The 23,987-nt window shown below is 36.4% G+C and overlaps 1 protein-coding gene across 2 annotated transcripts in view; it reads left to right on the top strand.

Annotated features, from left to right (window-relative positions):
- The window catches only part of PDE3B (phosphodiesterase 3B), a 138,766-nt gene that overhangs the window by 100,806 nt on the left and 13,973 nt on the right, over positions 1-23,987 (top strand). For both annotated transcript variants that reach the window (XM_012552477.3, XM_031942732.1), the window contains exons 7-11: positions 381-457; positions 2,620-2,978; positions 3,518-3,655; positions 9,185-9,296; positions 17,668-17,781. In XM_012552477.3, coding sequence (XP_012407931.2) covers positions 381-457; positions 2,620-2,978; positions 3,518-3,655; positions 9,185-9,296; positions 17,668-17,781 — 800 coding nt within the window. The remainder of the gene's footprint in view (positions 1-380; positions 458-2,619; positions 2,979-3,517; positions 3,656-9,184; positions 9,297-17,667; positions 17,782-23,987) is intronic.

Below are 23,987 nucleotides of genomic sequence, written 5' to 3'. Positions count from 1 at the left end.
ATTGTCCTCTGTCTGCCTCAGGTTCCTCAGCTATAAAATGGGGATTATAACAGGGTTGTTGTGAGCATCAAATAAGATAATGTTTGTAAACGCACTTAACATAGTATCTGGCACTTTGTAGATATTGTATACATTCTTTTATTCCTTTGTTCCCCTTTTCCCTCAAAATTACTGGGATCAAATGAAATATCAAATGCAAAAACACTACCAGCTCTCCAGAAGCTGAGAGCATTATTAGAGTGATCTCTAGAAACCTACTAGATTTAAGGAAGTTGTGATCTTAGGTGAATTTTCCATTGGGTTTAGGTGGGAAAGTATATTTAGATAAAAATTAAGAGAAATAGCCTTTTGATATACTTTTATCTAATTTATTTCTTAAGTTGTGGACGTGAGGTACTGAAGCATGTTTCAATACATGAATCTGAATATGGTACAGATGACCAGGGTGGAAAACCAGGTGAGATTTCAAAAAATACATATGCTTAGTATTTATTGTATTTTTATTAAGTTGGCCTAAAATTAAATGAAGAAATGATTTGTTACTATGTCTTTCAAGTACATAAATATCACCCTAGAATTTTAAAATATTTTTTGTTTTTCTGATCAGTCAACAAATGGAAAGTGCTCCATAGCCTGTTAGTATGGAACATGGCCCTTTCATTGTAACTCACTGTTTAATCAAATGAGGATATTAGATGTGTTAGAGGAAACTACACAAGTCATGTAGTGTAAGGGAGAACCCACGATTGACGCAAACCTATGGAATCTCTCCCTTGTCTCTCCCATTGCTAATTCTTGGAATCCATCCAGAGTTAGATTCAGTAGTGAGATAAGGAGAAGACATTGTGTAGGTGCTTGAGGAGTCTGGATAATGGTTCCAAATTAAGTTCTGTCACTGACTAGATGGTCAGTTCTAGGCAAATCATTTAACTTTGTATTTTAGTTTATCCTTCTGCTTTACAGAATTGTATCTTATTTTACAAGATTTTTAGAATGAAAATATCTAGAAAATGTGGACGAGGTAACATTATTACTATTAACAATAGCAATAATAAATATTTGAAGTAATTATACTTACATTGAATTTGGGGCCTTTATGTGTATTTAGAGTTTATATAGGTGTGTTTTGGATTTTTTTTTTTGGTAAGAAAATTATTTTTTAGAAATTCTAATTATTTTATAGCTGTAAAACAGTATGGATTTCAAAACCAGAAATTGTATTTATAATGATTGTGTCACAATGTAATGTGATTAAAAAAATTACTATTTATGCTTCTATAATAATGATGATGGGTATTTCTTTTTTATTTTCTTATTATAACTTTTTATTGACAGTACATATGCATGGGTAATTTTTTACATTATCCCTTGCACTCAGTTCTGTTCCGACTCTTCCCTTTCCTCCCTCCAACCCTTCCCCTAGATGGCCGCCAGTCTTATACATGTTAAATATGTTATAGTATATCCTAGATACAATATATGTGTGCAGAACTGAACAGTTCTCTTGTTGCACAGAAAGAATTGGATTCAGAAGGTAAAAATAACCTGGGAAGAAAAACAAAAATGCAAACAGTTTATATTCATTTCCCAGTGTTCCTTCTCTGGGTGTAGTTGATTCTGTTCATCATTGATCAATTGGAACTGAATTAGATCTTCTCTTTGCCAAAGATATCCACTTCTGATGGGGATTTCTTAAATTTTTTTTAGAGTACTTATTAGGGGAGCTATTGACAGACTTGGTTGGCCTAGCCAGAATTGTATTTCCAGATAGTTTGCTTCTTGCCCAGTGTGAATATAGATAGATTTCCCTTGTTTTCAGTTGGTATGTACTAAGGAATTACACATAGATTTTAAAATTTATCCTAAACTGGGCACACTTAGGAAGGCTTTTTTTTTTCACAAAAAAATCATACATGGCATTCCAAATCTAACTAATTTTGGTATCGATAATTGAAAATTAATTGATCCCACTTTTATAGTCTGATAACTTTATTTTTACATATTAAATGATGTTTTCCAATATAAAGATGGTGGTTCACTTAATGGAATTGTCATTTTTAGTTATTGGGACCATTTAGTGGATCAGAGTTTCCCATAGGAAGTAGAACAGGAATTTCAAGCCAGCCAGTTTGGTGGAAGAAAGTACATCTTAGTTCATTGGATTGGTTGCTTTTGAGTGAACTTAAAATTTTTCTGTAAATGAAATTTAAATAACATTGTGCTTGGAACTGTGCTTAGAAAATTAATGTCACCATTTCTAGGAACTGACTAAACATTTTTCATTCTTCCCACACTAGGCAGTTTTTCTTCATTCTCATATGAACAAATTGAGCTATTTGTGGAAAAGATTTCTTTGGCTCCTGGGGCTCCTTTGAGAAAGACTGAATGAAGTCTAGTGTCATTTTACTGGGCAAAACAGATCCAGGTGTATGCCACTGAGTATCCCATGCTTCCAGTCAGTGGTTTTGCGTGGACTCTGTTAACACTGGGCTTAATATAGTCTAACAATTATAACCAAAACAAAACATAACAAGAAAAATTTTTCTTTCTCACCAAATTGTCTGCAAAGGATAAAGCAAATATATGTATTACTTTTAATTTCATCTCTTTCTTTGAAAGTTGAAGTGGGAAACACCAGTATTACCCAAGAACCAATCACAGAGGCTAGAGAGGAGCCAGAGCAGGAACCAGACAAGAGACTTGAGAGACAACTGAAGGAAGAAGAGGAGAGGAAGGAGAAGAAAAAGGAGGAGAAGAAGGAGAAGGAGAAAGGAAAAGGGGAAGAAGACTCAAAAGAGGTCCAATGGGAGTCCTCTGATAAACCAGGAGAAGACTTAATTTATGACCCAGTTAGGTGCTATGACCAGAAAGCCTCGGAGGAGGAAGATGAAGAAAAAGAAAAGGAAGGGGAGAAAGAACAGGTGCCATCAGTGACACAGCAGAATAAAAACTCAAATTATCCTTATGGAAACGCAGAGGTAATACTGTTTTAAAGAGTATTGCTTTTCAATTTTTGGAAAATTTGTATGCCAATGCAAAAAAATATGATGCCTTTACTCTAGGCACTTTTGGTTTTACTTTTGCTCTGAAGACTCAAAAATATAACAGGAAAAAAAATCTTTTTTTTTCTAGGTAAAAATCCTAAAAACAGATATGTTAGTTTACATCTGGTATCTCAAGACATATATGATAAATTTTAAATAAAAATGATGAATTTTAGAATTCATTTAGTAGATTTTTAGCATGAAAAGATTTTTATTTGCAGAAATAAGGCTTTATTTTCAATTATAAGGCTACTAACGGGGAGGTCATCTTTAGTATTTCCTTTAGAATCTCCTAATGTTTAGAAGTCTTTAAATATAATTTATTTAACGTGATTTGAAAACATCATTCTATCACAATAAGAACACAATATTGAGGATTTGTAGCATCTATTTGGGGTTGTGATGTCAAGATAAATTTATCACAGTAGAAAAGCAATGTTTTCTTGGGTGTATAAATGTGTGTTTGCACACAGATAGATGAGGAGTGTGTACTGGAACTGATATTAAGAGAAGATCATGATGCACTAATAGCGAAGATGAACAACTGGAATTTCCCTATTTTTGAAGTCATGGAAACGATGGGAGGAAGATCAGGAAGGATCCTGAGCCAGGTTTGTTATTCTATCAAGAAATACTGCATTTTAGGGGCAGCTAGGTGGCGCAGTGGAGAGAGCACTAGCCCTGAAGTCAGGAGGACCTGAGTTTAAATCTGGTCTCAGTCACTAACACTTCTTGACTGTGTGACCCTGGGCAAGTCACTTAACCCCAAATGCCTCAGCCCCCCTTCCCCCAATACTCTTTATATAGACTGCTGAGGCTTGGAGCTGGAAGGGACTGTGCAAGTCACTCAATCTACACTCCCAACCAATCTCCAAAGCCCTTTTGATCAGGTTGCTGACCAAAGCTTCCATTTGAATAGTTTCAGTGATTTAATCAGGGAGTTCATTCCATCTTTGGACAGCTGAGTGGCTATAAAGTCATGTGTTATTTTGAGCCGAAATAAATCTTCTGGATAACTTCTGCCTATTGGCTCAGGTTGCATCCTCTAAAGTTAACACAGTCAAAGTGTCACAGTAATAGTGTACAAATATATGCTGATTAACATCTGTAGCTGGTTTCTTGTAAACATAGTGGAAAACAACACTTCAGGGGACATTCAGCTTTATGGGATCTAGGAAGCTGAATAAGAATGACTGATTCGAGCAACACAGTTGCATGCCCATCTCCTTTTTCTAAATAATAGTCCTTGTGTGGGTGGAGAATTAATGTTTAATATGTTGTCAGATAAAGGTCGCTATAGGGGCAATTATATATTGGAGGGTGAGGAGATGAGGTGACTATATTATGAAGAATAAAAGGTGTTGATAAAACTTTCTTTTCAAAAGAAATGACAGTGCTTTAACCTGTTGAATCATACTATGGACTTTTCCTTAAATTAAACAGCCCTGAATTTTTAAACTGTTGTTCCTGTAGCTTCCTGGTCTCCTCTGATTGGCCCAGTCCAGTTTATGAATGTTCTACCTAAATTGCACTACTCAAAATTAGATAGATTTTCTAGATATGATGAGCCCAAAAGAAAGTGTGGTGGGGCTTTGGCTTTTTATCGTCTGAACATTACACAGCCCAAGTTTGTAGTAGCTTTTAAAAAATAAGTTTTCTTAACCTGTTGACTTTTGTACCAAGCTTGTGTTCAGCTATCTACAGATATTTGCCCTATCAGATACTGTTAAACCAAATCCTCTCTCTGTATTTGTGCCATTGACTTTTATTTTTTTACCTTGAATGTTGGGTTTGATTTCAGATGGGGAAATAGAAGGCTAGCAAGAGGAGGGAAACTGTCATTCAGCTAGAAGATGATACATCCTTTGTTCAGTTTTAAGTCTTAATATTAATTCTGGCTGCCTTCTGTAAAGGGACAATCCCCTGAGTAGAAGAAGGGAAGAAAAGAGAGAAAGGATGAGGATGAGAACTAGTGAGTGAGAAAGAAAGAGTAAATATGTGAGAAAGAGAGAGAGGAGAGAGAGAACAATTGCATGAGAGAGTGCCTCGAGGTTCCTGAGCTGTTTTGTTACAACAGCCTTCTCTGATGGTAGCTTTTACTCTGCTATGCTGGAAACATTAAAAATAAGTTTTTTTTTTTTTAAAAATTCTGTTCTTGGAGTGATGACATGGCCCCATCTTCCCTCTGCCCTTTCCCTTGCTTTTGAATGGAGTTAGAGTGTACAAATATATGCTGATTAACATCTGTAGTTGGTTTCTTTTAAACATAGTGGAAAATATAACACTTCAGGGGACATTCAACTTTATGGGATCTAGAAAGCTGAATCAGAATGACTGGAATATTTATTTGTATTGATGACTTGGCAGTAAATTTTGGCTTTATGTCAGGAAAAAACTTCCTAATAACAGAGCCATCTGTAAGTAGAATGACCTCTGTTTGGAAGTAGTGGACTTCCTCCTCTGGGAAGTTCTTCGATCAGAGGCTAAGTGGCCATTTGTCTGATATGCTGTAGAAATGAGCTTTGGGTGGTAGTTGGAACTGCTGACCACTGAAGTCCCTTCCACCTCTAAAGTTTTATGATTCAGTGATTTTCTTATTGTTAGTTTTTTTTCTTTTTAACTTCAGCCAGAATTTCAGTCTCTTATAGACATTCCAAATGTTTGTTCCACTATCCTATATTAGCCATCCCTTCTATCTTTGTGTCATGTGAAAATTTTACAGTCATGCCTTATGTGGATTCTTCTGTGTCATTCTTTCATTCAATCATCGTTAAGTGCCTGCTGTACAGGAGTATTGTGCTGAGCTTCGGGGGAAACAAAGAGAAAGTTAAGATCTGATAAAGCCTGCTAGTCTACAGGAGCAGGAGACCCAGAGATCTCCATGCATCAGCCATAGGTCATTAATAAACATGTTGAATTGGACAGGTTAAAGGACAAAACAATGTGGGTACTTCATCAAAAGGCACTACAAGTCTTTTAAGTATTAAAACATTTCTGCTAACCTGTAAAACATTTTTCTTAAAGAGTAGAGTATAACTCTAATTAGGAAAAGGAAACAACAATCTCATGTGTAAATAATAAGATAAAAATGCAAAGTGTCTCTGGCATAATTGGCTCAATACTCATTGATGAGCTGTGCTAATGTCTGGGAATTTAAAATTGTTGGGGACTAGATAAGCATCTGGATTTATTTAAATTGGCTATTTCCATATATACATATGCAATTTGGAAGATTTAAATTTTGTGTAAATTGAATATGGTATTAATATTATTTCAATTTATTTCAGCCATTAGAAGTCACTTAGTAATGCTTCTGGTGTAGAAAATGTACTGGGCCTTGTAAATGTATAGACAGGAAGAGGCAATTATACTAACTCAGGCCCCATACTTTGATCCTGGGTAAGTTACTTAACTGATACACCTCTTTTTGTCATCAGTAAAATAGGGATAATGATAGCAATTACCTCCTAGGGTTGTCCTATAGATCAAATGAGATGATATTTGTAAGGTACTTAGCCCAGTGACTGGCGTACAGTAGATGCTGTATGTGTACTAGCTATTATCGTTACCTGGTACCTTTTAGGTATCACTGTTAATTGATATTGAATAGGAAACTTTAGATGTTGTTTTAACATAAGCAGGTTGTCTGTGAGAAGATGATTTTTGTCTTTGATTTTTATCTCTTTTCTCAGGAAATAGAACAAAATCTATAATGACATCTTTTGTCACATTGCTCTAGTTGATAACTCGACCATTTTATCCAGTTGTTATTTTTCATGTGTCATAATATAACTTGCTGATTCCACCAAGATAATATAGAACAGTTTGCACATTCATTTAAAATATAATATATCAGGAAGTAAAAATACTGAATACTTTTTATCTGCTTCTAGTAATTGACACTCATCTTCCTAATGAGGGAATTGCTTGTTTTTAGAAACAGTTTGTCTCTTTATAATTTTATTTATAAAAATAAAAGGATTATAGGGATATAGTATAAGGATATCAAAAAGATTATAAGGATATGTTTTGTTCTTCAAAATTTTAAGGAATACATTTGTATGTCTTAAAGAGTATCTTTGTACCTTAGAGTTGGGAGGGGACCATAGAGAACATCTAATTCAAATCCATATCTGAAGCAGGAATCCTCTTTATACCCAGAATGGAGTCTTTCAGCCTTCACTTGAAAACCTCCATTACCTTCAAAGGCTTCTCCTTCCACTTTTGTACCATTTTTGTTGAGCAGTTAAACATAATAAAATGGATTGTTAGACCTAGAAGGATACTTCAGTGGTTATTCATCCAACCTGCTCGTTGTACAGAGGAGGATGCTGAGCTTTTCCAGGGTGTACATAAGCACCATGGTCTCTTCGTTCTTTATCTAGTGATCTCTCCATCACAGTGGGTTTCTTCTTTAGTTCAAGAACTAAAGAAGAAAATTAATTTATTCTGTTATATGTTCCTTTTCTCACTTCTAGAAACATCTTTCATTTGAAGTTGTTTAAAATTATAATCCAAAGTTATTGCTATTGCAGATAAGACTGGGCATATTATTCTTTAAAAAAAAAAACCATTCCAAATTCAAGGAATGATGATTCCTAGTTAATTTCTCTCTTCCTTCCATTTTTAAAAAAAACATTTTGATGGAATCATAAGTATTTACAATATTGTATTTCAGGCAAAATTTTTCCCTTGATCTCATTCCAGAGATAAAATGCTTTTGAAAAGTTGGCCAATGACTAATTTGGTTTTACTATATCAAATGTAGTTAGATATAGTCTCAGATAGATTGTATTGAAAGTCGAGAGTGTTTAGAGACTGGAAATTTTCTAATTTTCAAAATTCTTCTCTTACCTGTCTCTCTAAAAGGAGATATGGTATATTGGATAAATATCAGGTAGATTCAACTCCCTTCTCTGACATATTACGCAGAGTGGTCCTAGATAAGTTAGGTAACCTCGTAGTCCCAGTGCCCTAGAAAACTCTTTCTGATAAGATTTTAAGTCACAGAACCATTGCTGATCTGCATAGGTAGCACAGTTTCTTCATTGGGAATTCATATGGAAATGTGATATCATCAATATTGATGTGCTTTTCAGTGATGCAGATTTCAACCTATCTATGTGTGCCCTTCTATGTAACTCTTCTGTGTCCTCCTATAAATCCAGCAAAACAGGACCACCCAGCAACCTGAAGGAGATCTCTTTTCACTTTCTCCTCTCACTGTCAGATAGCTACCAATTTTCTTTTTTCAATTATATATTTCCTTGATAAAATACTTCATCTTCTCTCTTAAAGTTCGTCACATCTCTCCAGGTAATATTCTTGACTTTTCCGAGGCTGTCATATTACATTTTTTGCTGCCATACAGCCTCACTTAGTGTTAAAAAGATAGGTCTTTGTTTCTAGAAGAATCTTGGATTTTTCAGTTTCCCCCAAATAATCAGCTCCACTCTTTTCTTGCTCAATTTTGGGCCCAGCTTGTCTGTTTTTATGGTCTGCATACTGATAAACACATTGACAGCTAAGATCTCTCTGTCATCCATACAAATGCATGGTGTGATCTGAGCAGTAGATTTTCATCCACTAGGTCTTTTCTGTTTAGCTGGTAAAGCCAAATTCTTTGGAATAGAATAATCTATTGATTATATCATGTCTGCATTCCCTACCCAAATCTTCCTGTCCCTCCTTTTCAAATTATATGATCGATACTGAAGTTTATATAGTTATTCAAGGCTTAGTCAATTGACTGTACTACTAGCCACCTAGTTGTATGACCTTGGACAAGTAATGTATCCTTTCAGTTTCCTCATTTATAAAATAAGGGAATTGGACTAGGTTGATTGATAGGTTCCCATCTAATTCTAAGAGTGATTTAGGACATATATGTTTCAAATTTCTTTATAGATGGTGCCCTATAATTTTTAAAAATAATTTTTGTAGTCTTCCAAAATGACAGATTGGGAAAGGGGAGATTTTAGTGAAGTATTGACTCACTTCAATGATCTAATAAGCAGGGTAACTGATATTTCTATTTTGTGAAAACTAAAAAGTGTCATGCCTTTAAAATAAGTCATAACTAGTTATAAAACTTAGGAATTTTGATCCTTAAAATGAAAATTATTTGAATTTATTCTTAGACTATGTATACCTTGTTTCAAGACACTGGTTTGATGGACATGTTCAAAATCCCTGTTCCAGAATTTGTGAGCTACTTCCATGCATTAGAAAATGGCTACCGGGACATTCCTTGTAAGTATAAACTAGTACATATTGGAACTACAATGTAATTGAGTCATAAAGGGGAAGTATTCCTTTTGAAATGGTTAACTGCTTCAGACAGTTGTAGTAGTTCTGAAAGCACTTAACTGCATTATTTTTAAAAAACTTTTTTTTTGTCTTTAACATTTCTGACCATATTAAAGTGTCTCCTTAAAGAATGATTTTGAGAAGTGTCTGCTTCCTTATTTGCTTTTGTGGCAGGTTAAAATTTGAAAATATGGGCATCATACTAAGACAGTAAATATATATAAGCATGCCATTTTCCTATTTAATAGTAGAATAGACCATTGGGCCTATTTCTTTAGATTTCTTTGACATGATCATAGTTTTTTTTTTTTGGCATTGTAAGAAATTTTTAATGTTCTTGGAATTGAAGTCAGTCTTCTGTGAACCTAAATCTGATTTATTCCACAGTCTGCACACACCCAGGATTTCTGGCCTGCTTGTGCACTCTGGGGTTGGCACAATGTGCTTTTATGGTGGACAGATAGAATAATATGTCAGCATTCCTGCTTTTGGAAGACATCTTGTCAAGCTAAGAATTGAGCTGGGAAAGGGAGTGAATATTTTATTTATTAATTAGGAAAAAACCAAAACTATTTGTGGTTAAAAATAATAGCCAGTGATATTTATATGTAGCACTTTATGTGTGTTACCCCACTGATCCCATCTGATGCCCTCAGGCCAAGATTAAGAAACCCTCTTAGCTCAAAGCTGCACTAAGACTTTGGGGACACCCTTAATAGAATTTGAGAATTTACAAAGCACTTTCCTATCCACAACCCTGGGAGGTGAATATTAGAGATAGAATCATCCTGATTTTATAGATGAGTGAACTCTGAGGGTCATAGAAGTAAAGTGACTTACTCTGGGTCACAAAGCTAGTGATGAATGAGAAAGGGACAGAATCTGTTAGAAGATACCGCAGGGCCATCCACCTCTGGTCTAACAAGTGGTCATCTCACCCACCCCCTCTGGAAGCAGCCCCTCCTCCTCCGGTTCTGACATTCAGCCTCAGTTTGCCTCTCTGCCCTTCTGCCTGTTGTTCTGGTTCTGTCTCCTGGGGCCATCTAAAACTAGTCTCCTGCCTCGTCCACAGTGCTCAAAGATGGCTGTCCTCTCCTTGTTGAGTTAGCCTCCTCTGGGCTCCTCACCTGCCCTTTTCCTTCAGTCAGTCTTCCTTTGACATGGACTCAAGGACCTTCATCATCTTGGACATTCCCCAAATTAGGGCTCTTCTTAAACTGTGATGTACAGAGCTGGATGTGGTCCCCTAGACGAGATCTGAGCAGGATAGAGTGCCTAGGGGGAGGGTTATCACTTCCCTTTTCTAGAAGCTGTGCCTTTTCTAACATGTCCTAAGCTTCCATTAGTGTTTGTGATGAGCTTGCAGGCTGTTGAACTCCCCAGATATTCCCAGAACAATGCCTTCTCCACCTTATATTTGGAAAGATGATTTTTTTGTACTTAAGTGTAAGTATTTATACCTATTGAATTTCGAATTATTATTTCAATATAATACAGTTGGCTGTCAAGATCCCTGGACATCCACTGTATTATCTATCCCAACTTGTTACCATTTGAAAATTTGATAAGCATGTCCTCCAAGTCTTTATCAAAGTTATAGATAAAAATGTTTTTCAACATTCACAAAACTAAGTGTAAAAGTAAAAGAAATTTTAATAATTAAAATTTCGGAATTTTTGGTAAGTTTGTAGAATTTATACATCTAAAGTTGATTAAAACTTAAAACTACATTAAACCTTTTGGGATACTGTGTGTGTGTGTGTGTGTGTGTGTGTGTGTGTGTGTCCCCTGAAGGGACTCCCAACCACAGTCGCACTGGCAGATATAGTCCTCGGAGCCATAGGGGTCACCTCCCTAGCCAGCCTTCGCATCCCCACTTTATTCACAGAGTTAAACACCTTCCCAGCATCACGCACGCAGTGAGTAAGGCCCCAGTGCAGTTTTGACCAGTTGATGTCTCTTTGAAATTACAAATAACGGGTTGGTATCTGTTAGGACACTGAGAAATTGCAGGAGGAAAGAGGTGGGAAATTGTGAGAACCCAAGTATCCAAGCAGCTGAAGGTGGACCCCCTGGGGGTGGCTGAGCCCCTGGGTGTAGCCCCTTCCCCTGCTGGGCTGCAGACTCAATGGCCGCCAGTGCTGACCTCTGGGGGAGCTTGGGATGTTCTGAAGACCACAAGGTCCTTCTCTCTGGGATCCTCATTCACTTAGGATCAGGGAAAAATAAACCCCACTGGAGGAAGAGAAGCTCCATGGGTCTGAGGCCCCCTTGGTGATCAGCCAGAGAAGGGACTCCCTCTCTTCAGGCTGACAGCCTTTCTCTCTCTGTCCTGGAGGGGAAGGCCTGCTTGGGGGGGCCTTAGTTATTCATGTGTACTTCTGGCTTAGTGGCTAATCAGAAGGCTTCTGTCCCCACACAGTAAGCACCCTAACTGTCGTGGAGGGGGCAGGACTTGAGCCTCCACCCTGTCTCCAAGTACCAGGTGGAGCCCACTCTAAATCTTGGCCAAATCTGGGTAAATTATCTCTATAGCATCCCTTATCTACTGCCTTGATTCTTTTGTCAGGAGAGGAAATGAAGTCCATCTTGCATGTCCTGCTCTTGTGATAACTATGTTCTTTGTCATGACCACTTCCCTCAAGATGTTTAACAACCTGCTCTTTAATGATTAAGTGGAAATCACTGACTTAAAGTTTGCAGTCTTTTCCCCTTTTTAAAAAAATGCGGATATTTATCCTTGTTCAATCTTGTGCTCTCCCATTTCCCCAGGTCTTTTTCTCTCCTCAGGCCAGCTATGTCTCTGTTCACAATGTGAATGTTTATTTTATATATGATAGAACTGCTGTCTACTATGATTATTTCTCCTTGTCTTCCTCTTTCCCCTCAACAGGAATTGTTTTTTCTGAGAAGTGACAAAACCAGTCCAGGATTCAATGCAGCTAGGTCACATGGGATAAACTGAGTTCCCCGCATGGGGAATTGGGGACCCTCTGACTTGGTGGAGGTCAGATGAACTGACACACCTACAGAGGAAAGGTGGGCCAGGTGGAGAGGAGCCAAGTGCCACCATATCCTTCTCACCTGCCCTTGCTTTGCTCAGGGCTATGTCAGCGCCTTTTGTAACTGTTCAGTGATTTACCAGTGGGCCCGTCTTCTCAGATGTACCCTGAACTAAGTTTGCCATTTCCTGTCCTGCCCCTAACAATGGCCGATAAAGCTTAAACTGTGCTTTATCCAGTTCACATTCAAACGTGGGCAGAGCTGAGCAATATCATTGTAAAAGAAAGAGAACAGAAACAAGTGCCATTTATCTCTGTGCTATTACTGTCATAGGGCTCAGTGAAAGAGTGGGAAGCCTTCCCTTCAGAATCCTGTTGTTATGGAGCCCCAAGCCAATGTATCCTTGGTGGGGTGAGGGGCAGCAGGGCGGCCCCCAACTCCCTTCTGTCTCCCAGGGCTCTGGTTGGACTGCTCCTACTTTCCAGGGCTCAGCCCCATTTTTTACAGTGATAGGGTTAGATGAGATGAGCTCTAAAGCCCTTCCCAAAACTAAATCTCAGGAGCCTGTAGGTACATAGATTTGTTTTCAAAAGACAAAATACGGCCTTGCTTGCTGCATTGGTTTTAAAGTCCCTCGTGGATAATTATGTCAGAGCCCCTTCACATAATGGAAGTCTTATGGGAAACGAGGGAGATTTCCTGTCTCAAGAGCAGAAGCCAGGCTGTCTCCTCATCCTCTGGGAGAGGGCTGAAACACAGCATGACTTCAAGCTTGGGAGATTGAGGGCTCCTAGAGGGGTCATCTTTTAAGGCCCTGGGGCCATTCTGATGGAATTAAACTTTGAATTGGGACAGTAATTTCCAGTAACTTTTGCCTGGACCTTCCAGAAGGATATCTGGACAGGTAATCAGGAGGCTTGGGTTTGGATCCTGACTTCATTGTTAACTAGCTCTGTATCTTTCTCTGGAAATCGTTGGGCTTGGTCTAGGCCTTGAATGAGGTCCCTTCCAGCTCCAGCCAATGATGACATTTTTAGGAGAAGTGGTTTCTCCTTGCTGCTAGCTTGCATTGTTCAACCTCATTGTCTCTCAGAGAAAATGGGGACAACATGTACTTCTTACAGTTTTAAGTTGAAAAGTAGAAAGAAAAAAATCTGTTTAAAAAGCTAGGGTTTCTATATTTCCATTATCACATAGACCTATTTTATTTTTAAAATATTATCTATGTTTTATTGTTTTTTCACTGAAAGTATTCTTCCACTTAGTGATATTTTGTTTTTTTCAACTATATGTAAAGATAGTTTTCAACATTTATTTTTGTAAAATTTTGAGTTCCAGTTTTTTTCTCTCTCCCTCCCCACTTCCTTCTCCATTCACCAAGACTGCAGACAATCTAATAAAGGTTTTACATGTCTGATCATTTTAAACATATTTCATTATGAAAGAAAAAAAAGAACAAAAAGGAAAAACTGAGAAAAAACCAAAACAAAGTGAAATAGTATGCTTTGATCCACATTCAGTCTCTACAGTTCTTACTCTGGATGCAAAAGGCATTTTCCATCCCAAGTCTGTTAGAATTGTCTTGGATCACCACCTTTCTGAGAAGAGCCAAGTCTGTCATAGTTTATCATCACCCAGTGTTGCTGTTACTCCGTCCAATGTTGTCCTGATTCTACTCACTTCACTCAGCATCAGTTCATGTTAAGTCTTTCCAGGTTTTTCTGAATAGACCAATTTTAAAAGTCAAATGGCATGGTTTTATTTGTGCTGAAGGAAATAAGTTTATTTTCCTTGTTGCAGTTTGAGATTATTTAGGTGTGGCGATGCTCTGTTATTCAGCCTTTGCAATTGTTTTCTTGTAGCAGAGTAATACTTGTTACCTATATTTAGAGCTAACACGATCAGGAAATGAACTAGAGCCTTAAGTTTCTGTGTGTTCACCAAAGTTGTTCTTACTTTTGTTACATAAAGTGATTCAGACACTTGAATCCTTCATCTTTTGACTCTGGAGCTGGGCAAAAGATTATTGCTAAGGCTGTTAGCCATTTTTGAAGAGTCAGAAGGCGCCATCTTCCCCGAGTCTTGGCCACATAAGAAGTGTGACACTTGTGTATTACAGTTGAAAAACTCGTAGTAAGGGGATCGCGTCCTGTGTACTGAAGAATGGATGTCCCCGTTGGGGAGCTGCAGTGGCTCTGGAACCCTAGAAGGAATCCCGGCAGCCCTCCTGCCGCCTTCACTTAACTCCATGGTCCATAGGTTCTTTCAGGGCCCAAGGATGTCATGTACCCGGGTCAGGGGGTTTTGATTAAAAATCTCTTCTCTCTGTATGTTTCTTCCTTACTTTGATGGGGTATCACTTCTCTTTCAGTCATTTTTCAGAAGCAGAGCAGAAGTAATGTCCCGGCCGCTGCCGCCCGGTGATCATTTCCCACCATCCCACTCCCCGCCACCCAAGGTTCCTTCCCAGTCTGACCCTCCTTGATCTCCCATCAGAGTTGAGTTTTTAATGAAGCCTTTGCCTCAGCTGAGCTCCCCCGTCACCAATTCTTGTTCTAGGCCCAGGCCTGGCTCTTCCTTTCATTCCTCTTTTGTGGCCTGGCCTGGCTTCCCCACCAAGAATTTGTTCAGTGAATGCTTTGTGTATCCACATTAATCACTTCAGCAAGTCCCAATGTTCTTTCTGAATGGAATGGTTTCCCTTTGTAGTTTGAGAGGTTTATTCCCAAGTATCTTCCTTCCCTCCTGGGCTGATTTCCTCCAAAGTATTTTTATCCATAGAAGGCTGCCTGTCTTTTCTCCGAATCATTTCAAGTGTGCTCTCCCCCAATCTAGGATGTGTGTTGTGCTGTGTGCCGAGCCTCTCTGTCACAAACTAGGATGAAGTGGTTACTTCCCTACAAGTTTCCTCCAAGTTCCCTCCTCCTTCCCCCAGCAACTGCTCCCTCTCTGTTAGTAACAATCAAATCTAGAATATAATTTCCCTTCTAGATTCCTTCAACTTTTAAACGATAAAATTATTGCTAAGGCATTACTTTTTCTGCTTTTTGGAGAGTGGAGAGAAAGCAAGAGGGAGATGAAGAGGGAGAATGAGAGGGGGAAAAACCCATGTTCCAGGAGATGGTAATTTTTATATCCTATGTAATATAAATTCATAATAGCATTCCTTTATCATTTCAGAAGAATGTTTTTCTTCTTTTGTAAAGACTTTTTTTTTCTTAAAAATGTGAATAGTGTCTTGAGAGGATATGAAGAATACCCATTCTGAGAAGAATAAATGGGCTATTGATAGTGTCGAGAAGTGGTTGAAGCATTTGATAATCATTGAAGAGTCAGAAGAACTGAGTTTCAGGTCAGGTTTTGCCACCTGATCATGTGACTGAGGACTTAGTGTTTCCTATTTTTTTTATCACCAGGATCCTTATCTAATAAATGAAGATACTTATATTACTTCTCTCTTAGGCTTGTTTTGAGGAAAGAGCTTTGTAAATTGTGAAGCAGTAAACACCAAGCAAACCAAACACATTGAGCTGTTTACTATTACTTGCATTAATGAGAAAAAATTAAGTTATTTATGCCCCAGAAAAGCATGTTATCTAGGGTTTGTAAGATCATGCTAAGGGAAAAGGTGGAGATTGAGACCCTGTTCTTATTGAACAAATAATGGATCTGCAAGAATATTTTCCGGGTGATTTCCCAACTTAGGAATCATTCTAATGAGTATTTTATTTAATGAATCAGAATTCATGATTACTTGGAACTTTTTATATTCTAATTTGTGTCATAAGAAGTTAATGATGGCTCCTGAGTTACTAGATCTGAGCTCCAAACCCATCTTTTGAGTTCCTAGGTTAGTTATTTAACCTCCTTGGGCCTCAGTTTCCAAATTTCTGCAATAAGATTGGACAAGATGGCCTCTGAAGGTGGGCCCCAAGTAGAAATTGGGAATTTGTCCACAAAGTTATTTCCAGGATAGAACATAGGGAAGTCAGCATTTTAATATTGTAGTAATAAACACAATACTGTTGAATCTGAGAACAAATTGCTGGTGTGGGCCACAATTTGTCTTTTAAAAAATATTTAATGAAAGTAATGGAATATTATTATTATATAAGAAATGATGAACAGGCTGATTTTAGAAAAGTCTGAAAAGAGTTATATGAATTAATCTGAGTGAGTCAGGAAAACACTGGACACAGCAATAGCAAGATTGTGTGATGATCAACTATGACAGACTTAGTTTTTCTTAGCAGTGTGCTAATCCAAGGTAATTCCAATAAACTTTGGGTGAAAGATGCCATCCACATTGAGAGAGAAAGAGTATTATAGAGATGGAATACAGATCAAGGCATATTATTTTCACCTTTTTTTGTTATCGTCTTTTTTTCTCATGGTTTTTCCCTTTTGTTCTGTTTTTTCTCTCCTATCTCAACTCATGGAAATAGGTAAAAAAATGAACATGTACAATCTAAAAAAATTATTTTAAAACATTTACTACTTGGGATTTTGTGATATGCCACTAATTATGTTACCTTTTCACTTCCATTGACCTTAGATAGTAATATACAGGAAGAAAGCACCTTTTAAAAATGCTTGTTTGGTGCTGGCCCAGATTCTCTTTTTTCTAGGGAGGCTGGAGCTCAGTTCTCCGCCACTTTGGAATAAGCTGATGGATTGTCTGCATTAAGTTGAGCATTGATTTGGTGAACCCTTGGCAGTAGGGGCTACCTGATCACCCAAGAATAGAGCAGTCTAAAACTCTTTGGGATCCAGTTGAATCTGGTCCATGAATAGCCCTTATTTTTCAGACATAGAGAAAGAAGGATATAGTTTTTAAAAATAAAATACGTATTTATGGATTTGTTTTGAAAACTGCAGGTTGATTTTATCATGTACTTGAAAAGCAAGCTGTATATAATAAAAATCTATAGTTTCATGTACAACACTCCTGTCATAGGTTGTACATAGAAATGTCAATTTTATTTAGTATTTAAATCCAGAATAAAAAAAAATGTGCTATGAGAAAAATGCTTGTCAGTTTAAAAACTTTGCCTTAATGTTACTGAGAAACAAGTGGTCAAAGTAATCTTTGGAAAACGACATTTTTTTCAGCACATGAGTGGACATGTAAATTATAAGTGAAAAGGAAGAGTGTTAAGAAAATATTATGTGAAATGGAAGCAATACTTTTCTTCTTAGATATTTTTTAGATTTTAAACAAAATGTTAAGACTTTATTCAGCATCCCATTTTCACAATCCTTTTATGTATAATAAATGAATTTATTTCCCTAATATTTTGTTGATTTGTAGATCACAATCGTGTACATGCTACAGATGTCTTACATGCAGTTTGGTACCTGACAACTCGGCCGATTCCTGGATTTAAACAGATCCGTCAAGATCTTGTGAAAGTGATTCGTTCAGGTACTGCCTTTGGTAAAGGAATGTTTAAGGATAAGTCTGAGAATAAGTTCGGTAGTTTAGAAAGCACATTCTCTTGTGCCTTCTGGACAGGTCATTAAGCTCTGCTTTAATAAATATTGTATTAATAAAGTTAGCCAATTATTTTAATCCATCTGGAAAAGTTAAAATTAATTGGGCATTATTATATGGTGTTCATATTTCAAAGGTTTTTGGTTTGGGGATTTGGAGGGATAGGTCAGGAGCTAGTAGTGAGCTCTTTATGTTTTGGCATAATGACAAATTGGTGCCCATGCTGACGGAAGGAAAACACTCATAATGGAATTGCAGGTGAATGGACTTCTCATAGGCCCATACCACAGAGCTGCTTCTGGAATGGTGGCCTTTTTCTCTCTCTACCGCTCTCCAATCTTTACTGATTGCTAGGGTTCTTTCTCTTTGAATAATCTCCCCTTCCCTAGTCATTTGAGACAAAGCTTAAGTATTTCAAAAAAGAACTATATTAGCATCTTGGGAAAAAGGGAAAATAAAAAGGATCAAGTGTAGAAGTTTACAGAACACAAAAAGTACACTAGGAGATTTATAATCTAGCAATAAATGTCTGACACAGTTTCCTTTCCTAATCCTTTCCTTGCCATTCTCTGACTTATCATGTACAGGTTGACTCTTCCCCTGGGTAAAATGCTGTTCCATCACCTTCTGCACTGATGGGTATCCAGGCCTATCAGATACGTACTCATTGAATTAATTTCATGGCCAGCTAACCAGTTCATAGCCATTTCCTGCCAGTGCCAAAAGCCAGTTCTCTTTCTTTTACAGAAGCTCAGATCTGGTCCCTTATTGTACCTCTGCATTCCACAAGCTCTCGGCCTGTCTGCAGGCTTTGTCCTGGAGAGGCTGGTCGCTTTTCCTCAGAGAAGTGCCCATGAATGACCAGTCATAAGCTTGTAGTGCATTGTGAACCTCTAATACACATTCAAGAAGAAATACAAACACATATAGATTCCGCTGAAGTAACAGAAAGATCGTTCAGTCAAGTTTTCATTAGGATCAAAGAGCCTACAGCCATGACTCGGATGGAACACTCAAATGTTAGGCTAATAGATATTCATTAGCAAAATAAATGATAGGCTGTTTTGTAACTCTCTTGCTAAAATGTCTCAGTATAAGAATTTAAGATATGACTAAATTTAAAATATGGCAGAAAAGCTCTGAAAATCCACTATTTGCTGTTGTCATGCTGCTGACGGGAAGCCCCAGTAACATTTATTATTGCTCAGCCATGTTATATTGTTGTCCTCCTGATCTATGCCATGTTATCAAGGCTCTGTTGAAAGAAAGGCTAACACAGATGCTGATTGACTGGGAGCGAAGGTTAAGTTTGGTGTTAGCAATGCTGATGCAAGAAGAAGCTCTTTCATCTGACTTTGATGACCTTTTAATGTAAATCAAACAGTAGAATCAAATCACTGTCTCTCAAAGTGATTCTGATCAATGGATCCTTCTGTGGTTTCAATTGAATAAACACTTAACTTGGGTACTTCAGCCAGTATTTCTTATTTGGATGTTATAAATTTATCACACTCAAACTTTTAACTTCCAAGAAGGACTGAATTCATTAATTCCTACTTTTAAAAATGAAATTTATTTATTTAATCACATTAATACTTTATCATATTTATTAAAAAGTATTTCAATGCTTTGAGATATTTAGTAATAGCTTCATTTACCCTAACAAAAAAAATCTAGACTATATAAATTAATGCTTCAATTAAAGCACTGAATGATTACATTTTGGGTATGGATATGTGTACATTCAGATATTCTGCTCTAAATAAATGACACATTTACAATCCCCCCAAATTTTCAGTTTTTATTCTATGTTTGATAATTGATTTTTCCTGGTTAAAAATACTGGAAACATAAACATATTCTTATATAAATATATTTCCCAAGAGAATGTCTAATTTTTCTTCTGTTTTAAAGGTATTAAAAATAATTCCAGTATATACAATTCTAGTGCTCACAAACTGAAGAATAATTACAGCTAAACAAATGGATGTTTTAAAATGTTTTAGAAAATTCTAAATCGTAAACAAGTATAGAACATAAGTATAATTCATCAGTCATTTGAGCAAAATGATTCTTCGAGTATTAAATTTTTAGAGACAAACTAATAGTGTAATGGGAAGAAGTTCCATTAGTTTTATATCTTTGAAGTTATCAAAGCACTGTTTTTTTTCTTTATAATAAAATCTACAAATGGATATGTTTGCATGTGAATTATGGTCCACGTCCCAGGAGACAGTTGATGGGAGAGCACTGGGTCTGGGATCAGGAAAAGCCATGATTAAGTCCAGCCTCACACACTTCCTTATTGTATGATCCTGGACAAGTCAAATTCTTGATTGTCTGAGAAAAAGGATTTATGGGAAAAGGAAATAGCAAACCAATCCAGCATTTTTGCCAAGAAAACTTCATGGACAGTTGGTCCACGAGGTCATAGAGAGTCAAACATGATTGATCATCATCAACAACAATAATACCCAGACTATAAATAGATCTGATATTGGCCGAGGTAAGCCAACTGAGTTGACTTACCTATGAAATCTTATTTATTTTCCAGAACAATTCTTCATTATATTAGTTAACCAGTGATAATTACTGCCAAGTCTCTACCCATCAAAGCTTTATTCCAAGAAGTCTACAGGAAATTTCTTGTGAATATCATTACTTGGGGAAATTTGCCTTTATGGTAGTGAAGCAAACTGGGAAGTCTCCAGTAGGATAGATTGTACCTTATCTGTCTTGAGATTGAAATCTTAGAACTTTGTCATGTTTATAAATTTTCCTTTTAACATTTAGACTGAATTTTTAAAAATTTCTTTATTTAAAACTAAATGCAAAATAAGAATAAAATCAAATAAAAGAAGAAAGATGGAAAAGGGAAAATAAGACAAAACAAAATAAAGCATGGTCATGTGCCCCGCAGAACATCAGAGAGGATTCAAAATATGTAACAATAAATTTTCATTTCAAGAAAGCATATATAATAATAAAAGACATGATATACGTGACTATCTTTTCTTCCTTATACATTACTGTTTCGTTTTCTGCTGTGCACTTTTTACCTTATTATTTTTTTCCCCTTACACTCCTAGATTCCTTCAAGAAGGCTATAGTTAAGCACGGATATATTTATGTATGTGTACACCGCCCTCTACCCACATATACTCGCATGCATATACCTATATGCATATCTTCACACACACATATATATATATATAATAAGCATTTATACATAAATAGACATGCATCTAAAATAATATTAATATAACTAACATATAGATTTCTCTCTTGATTGAATTTTTAAGTTTGACTTTGTCTGAGATCAAAGATGTCTAGCTCTAGGTTTTTTTCTAATAAATTCTACTTTAATTCTACTCCTTAATTTGCTTTGCTATTATTTAACCTCCCTCCCAATGGAACCCTCCCTTATTTTCTCTCCTCATCCTTCCCTTCCTTTTTTATTCCATTCATCTACATGCCTGATCCCTCTCCAATTAATCTAAACATTTTACTGTATCTCATATTATCCTGTGCCACCTTTTCCCTCCTTCTTCATGCCTTTCCCGTTAATCTATACACTTTGTCCCACTGCTATAAATCTATACTCCCTTAATTACCTTATTCTTTCCCCACTTCTTTCATTCTAGATTTTGGAGGGTGTTATAAGCTTTGTGATATTTTCCCTATTTAACCCATTCCCAATGTGACTAGGTTTTTGGAACTACCTGTCCTTTCCCCCCATCTAGTGCCTCTATGTCAGTTCTTACTCTGCATCTCATTTCATATAGCACAATTACTATTTTTACCTTTTCCTAGATGGTTTTCCCTTTTAGAGTCAGATCACACTCAATTCTTTCCCAATCCTTCATTTGGACTACCCAATTGCTAATGTCAATCTTAGACTTAAATGATTTACATTTTCACATATATAAAACATGTTTTTTTTTTTTTTTTGAGTGTCTTGAAATTAGTCTCTGATGTTGGCTCTTATAGATTGAATTTTCTATTGAGTTCAGGTTTGTTTGAAACAAAATTTTTAAAATTTTTGAGTTCACTGAGTGTCTGCATTCAGTATTATGCTTAGTTTTGCTGGATATGTTTTTGGCCATAGGCCTAGTTCTTTTAATTGTTGACATATAATATTCCAGGGCCTGTGGTCTTTTATTGTAGCTGCTGATAGATCCTGTTCAACTCTACTTGTAATTCTAGCATATTTGAATTTCTTTTGTTTCTTGTAAAATTTTCTCTTTGATGTAGGGGTTTCAAAATTTAGCTGTTATAAAAATGATCCTTATTGTAATGTATTTTCCTTGTAGGATCTCTTTCAGGTGGTGATTGGTGGATTTTTTTTTCTCTTTCTACTTTCTCCTGTTCCACCTCTTCAGAACAATTTTCTTGGATTATTTCCTGTTTTATTGTGTTGAGCTTCTTTTTTTTGTAACAGCTTTCAAGTAGTCCAATTATTCTTATGTTTTCTCTTCTTGATCTGTTTTCCAGATCTGTTGTTTTTCTTATGTTTTACATTCTTTTCTATTTTTTTCATTTTTATGTTTTATTTTGTTATTTCTTGGTCCCATATAGCTTCACTGACTTCCCCTTGTTTAATTCTAATTTTCTTTTTCTTTTCTTTTCTTCTCCCCCACCCCCGAGGCATTTGGGGTTAAGTGACTTGCCCAGGGTCACACAGCTAGGAAGTGTTAAGTATCTGAGACCAGATTTGAACTGAGGTCCTCCTGACTTCAGGACTGGTGCTCTTTCTACTGTGCCACCTAGTTGCTTCCTAATTCTAATTTTCAAAGAATCATTTTCTTCTTTAAGATTCTAGATCACCTTTTCTAATGTGAATATTTTGGTGCATATTAGATCTTTGTTACTGTCTTTAACTTTTTCGAGATGTATGCTCAATAAGGAGATCATTGGGTCAAAGGATACATAAGGCACTTTAGTGACTTGCATAATTCCATGCTTATATCCAGAACAGTCAAAATTGATTCATAACTACCAAAAGTCTCTCCTAAGAAAGATATGTGTAGATTATGTCCATTGTAAAGTTCCCATTTCCAATTAAAGAAATAGATCTCTTTCCTCATGCCAAGGTTCTTTATGGGATCCTCTGTGGCCACAGAATTAAGATTTTTCCCTAAGATATCTTTCCCCTGTTTCAATCTTTCCCTTTGCCATTTCATCTATGACTTCCTTTTTCATGTGACTTCCCTTCTTCCAGAGAGACTACATGAGCTATCTTTTCTTCATTGTTTATCAATGACTTGGTTGGGATGCATTACACATTTCACTCAACCGTCTTTCTTTTAAGTTTCCTTTTATGGGCCCTCCTATTCTATGGATTAGTCTTGAAATTTGCAAGTCTTGAAGTCTGATTTATAGTCTATGTTTTTTTCATGCACATTTCTTCTGTTTAGGTTTCATTTTTATCTTTATCTCTTTGTATATCGTTAAAAATCTTTTAATGGTCCCTTTGCTTTGATTGTTAAGGCCAAAGGCGACTTTTTCTCCTCCTCTCTCCCAATAATTTAACTAATTTCTTATACTTTTCGTTCTGTTGTCTGGATGGTTGCAAAGTAAATAATTTGATCACATAAGAATTTTTTGTTGTTGTTAGGGATGCCTCAAGTCTATTTTAAAAAACTGAATGTCCTTTTTTTCATTAATAATTAGTCTCAGTTTAACGAGAATGTCACTTCAGTTTATATCTTGACACTACCTTTGCCCATGGGGACATATTCCATTCCCTTCTGGGCTTTTGGTGGATGTAACATAAACTTCTTTTATCTACTTTTCCTTTTCTTTTCAATATTTAAAAGCCTTTCTTTTTGTTGCTTGCAGGATTTACTGTTTGTCATTGTAATTTTAAAAATTTAATCATTGTGTGTCTTAAGGGTTTTTGTTCCCTTGGAAGCAGTCTCTGGATTCCTTTTACTGATTCTTTTCTGTATTTAGAAATTCTGGGGAAGTTTTCTGGTGGTATTTATTGCATTATGGTATTTAGGTTTTTTCACTTTTGTTCTTTTGGAAGGTCTTTGATCAGTGTCTCTACCCAATCTGACTGTCCTCAAGATCAATACATTTTGCTTTTTTATAGAGATGTGTTCTTTCTAAATTTGTGACTTTTGCTTCTCTTC

The sequence above is a fragment of the Sarcophilus harrisii genome, chromosome 6, assembly GCF_902635505.1.
Source record: "Sarcophilus harrisii chromosome 6, mSarHar1.11, whole genome shotgun sequence".
Classification (NCBI taxonomy): Eukaryota; Metazoa; Chordata; class Mammalia; order Dasyuromorphia; family Dasyuridae; genus Sarcophilus; species Sarcophilus harrisii.
This window is presented reverse-complemented; position numbering and strand designations above follow the sequence as displayed.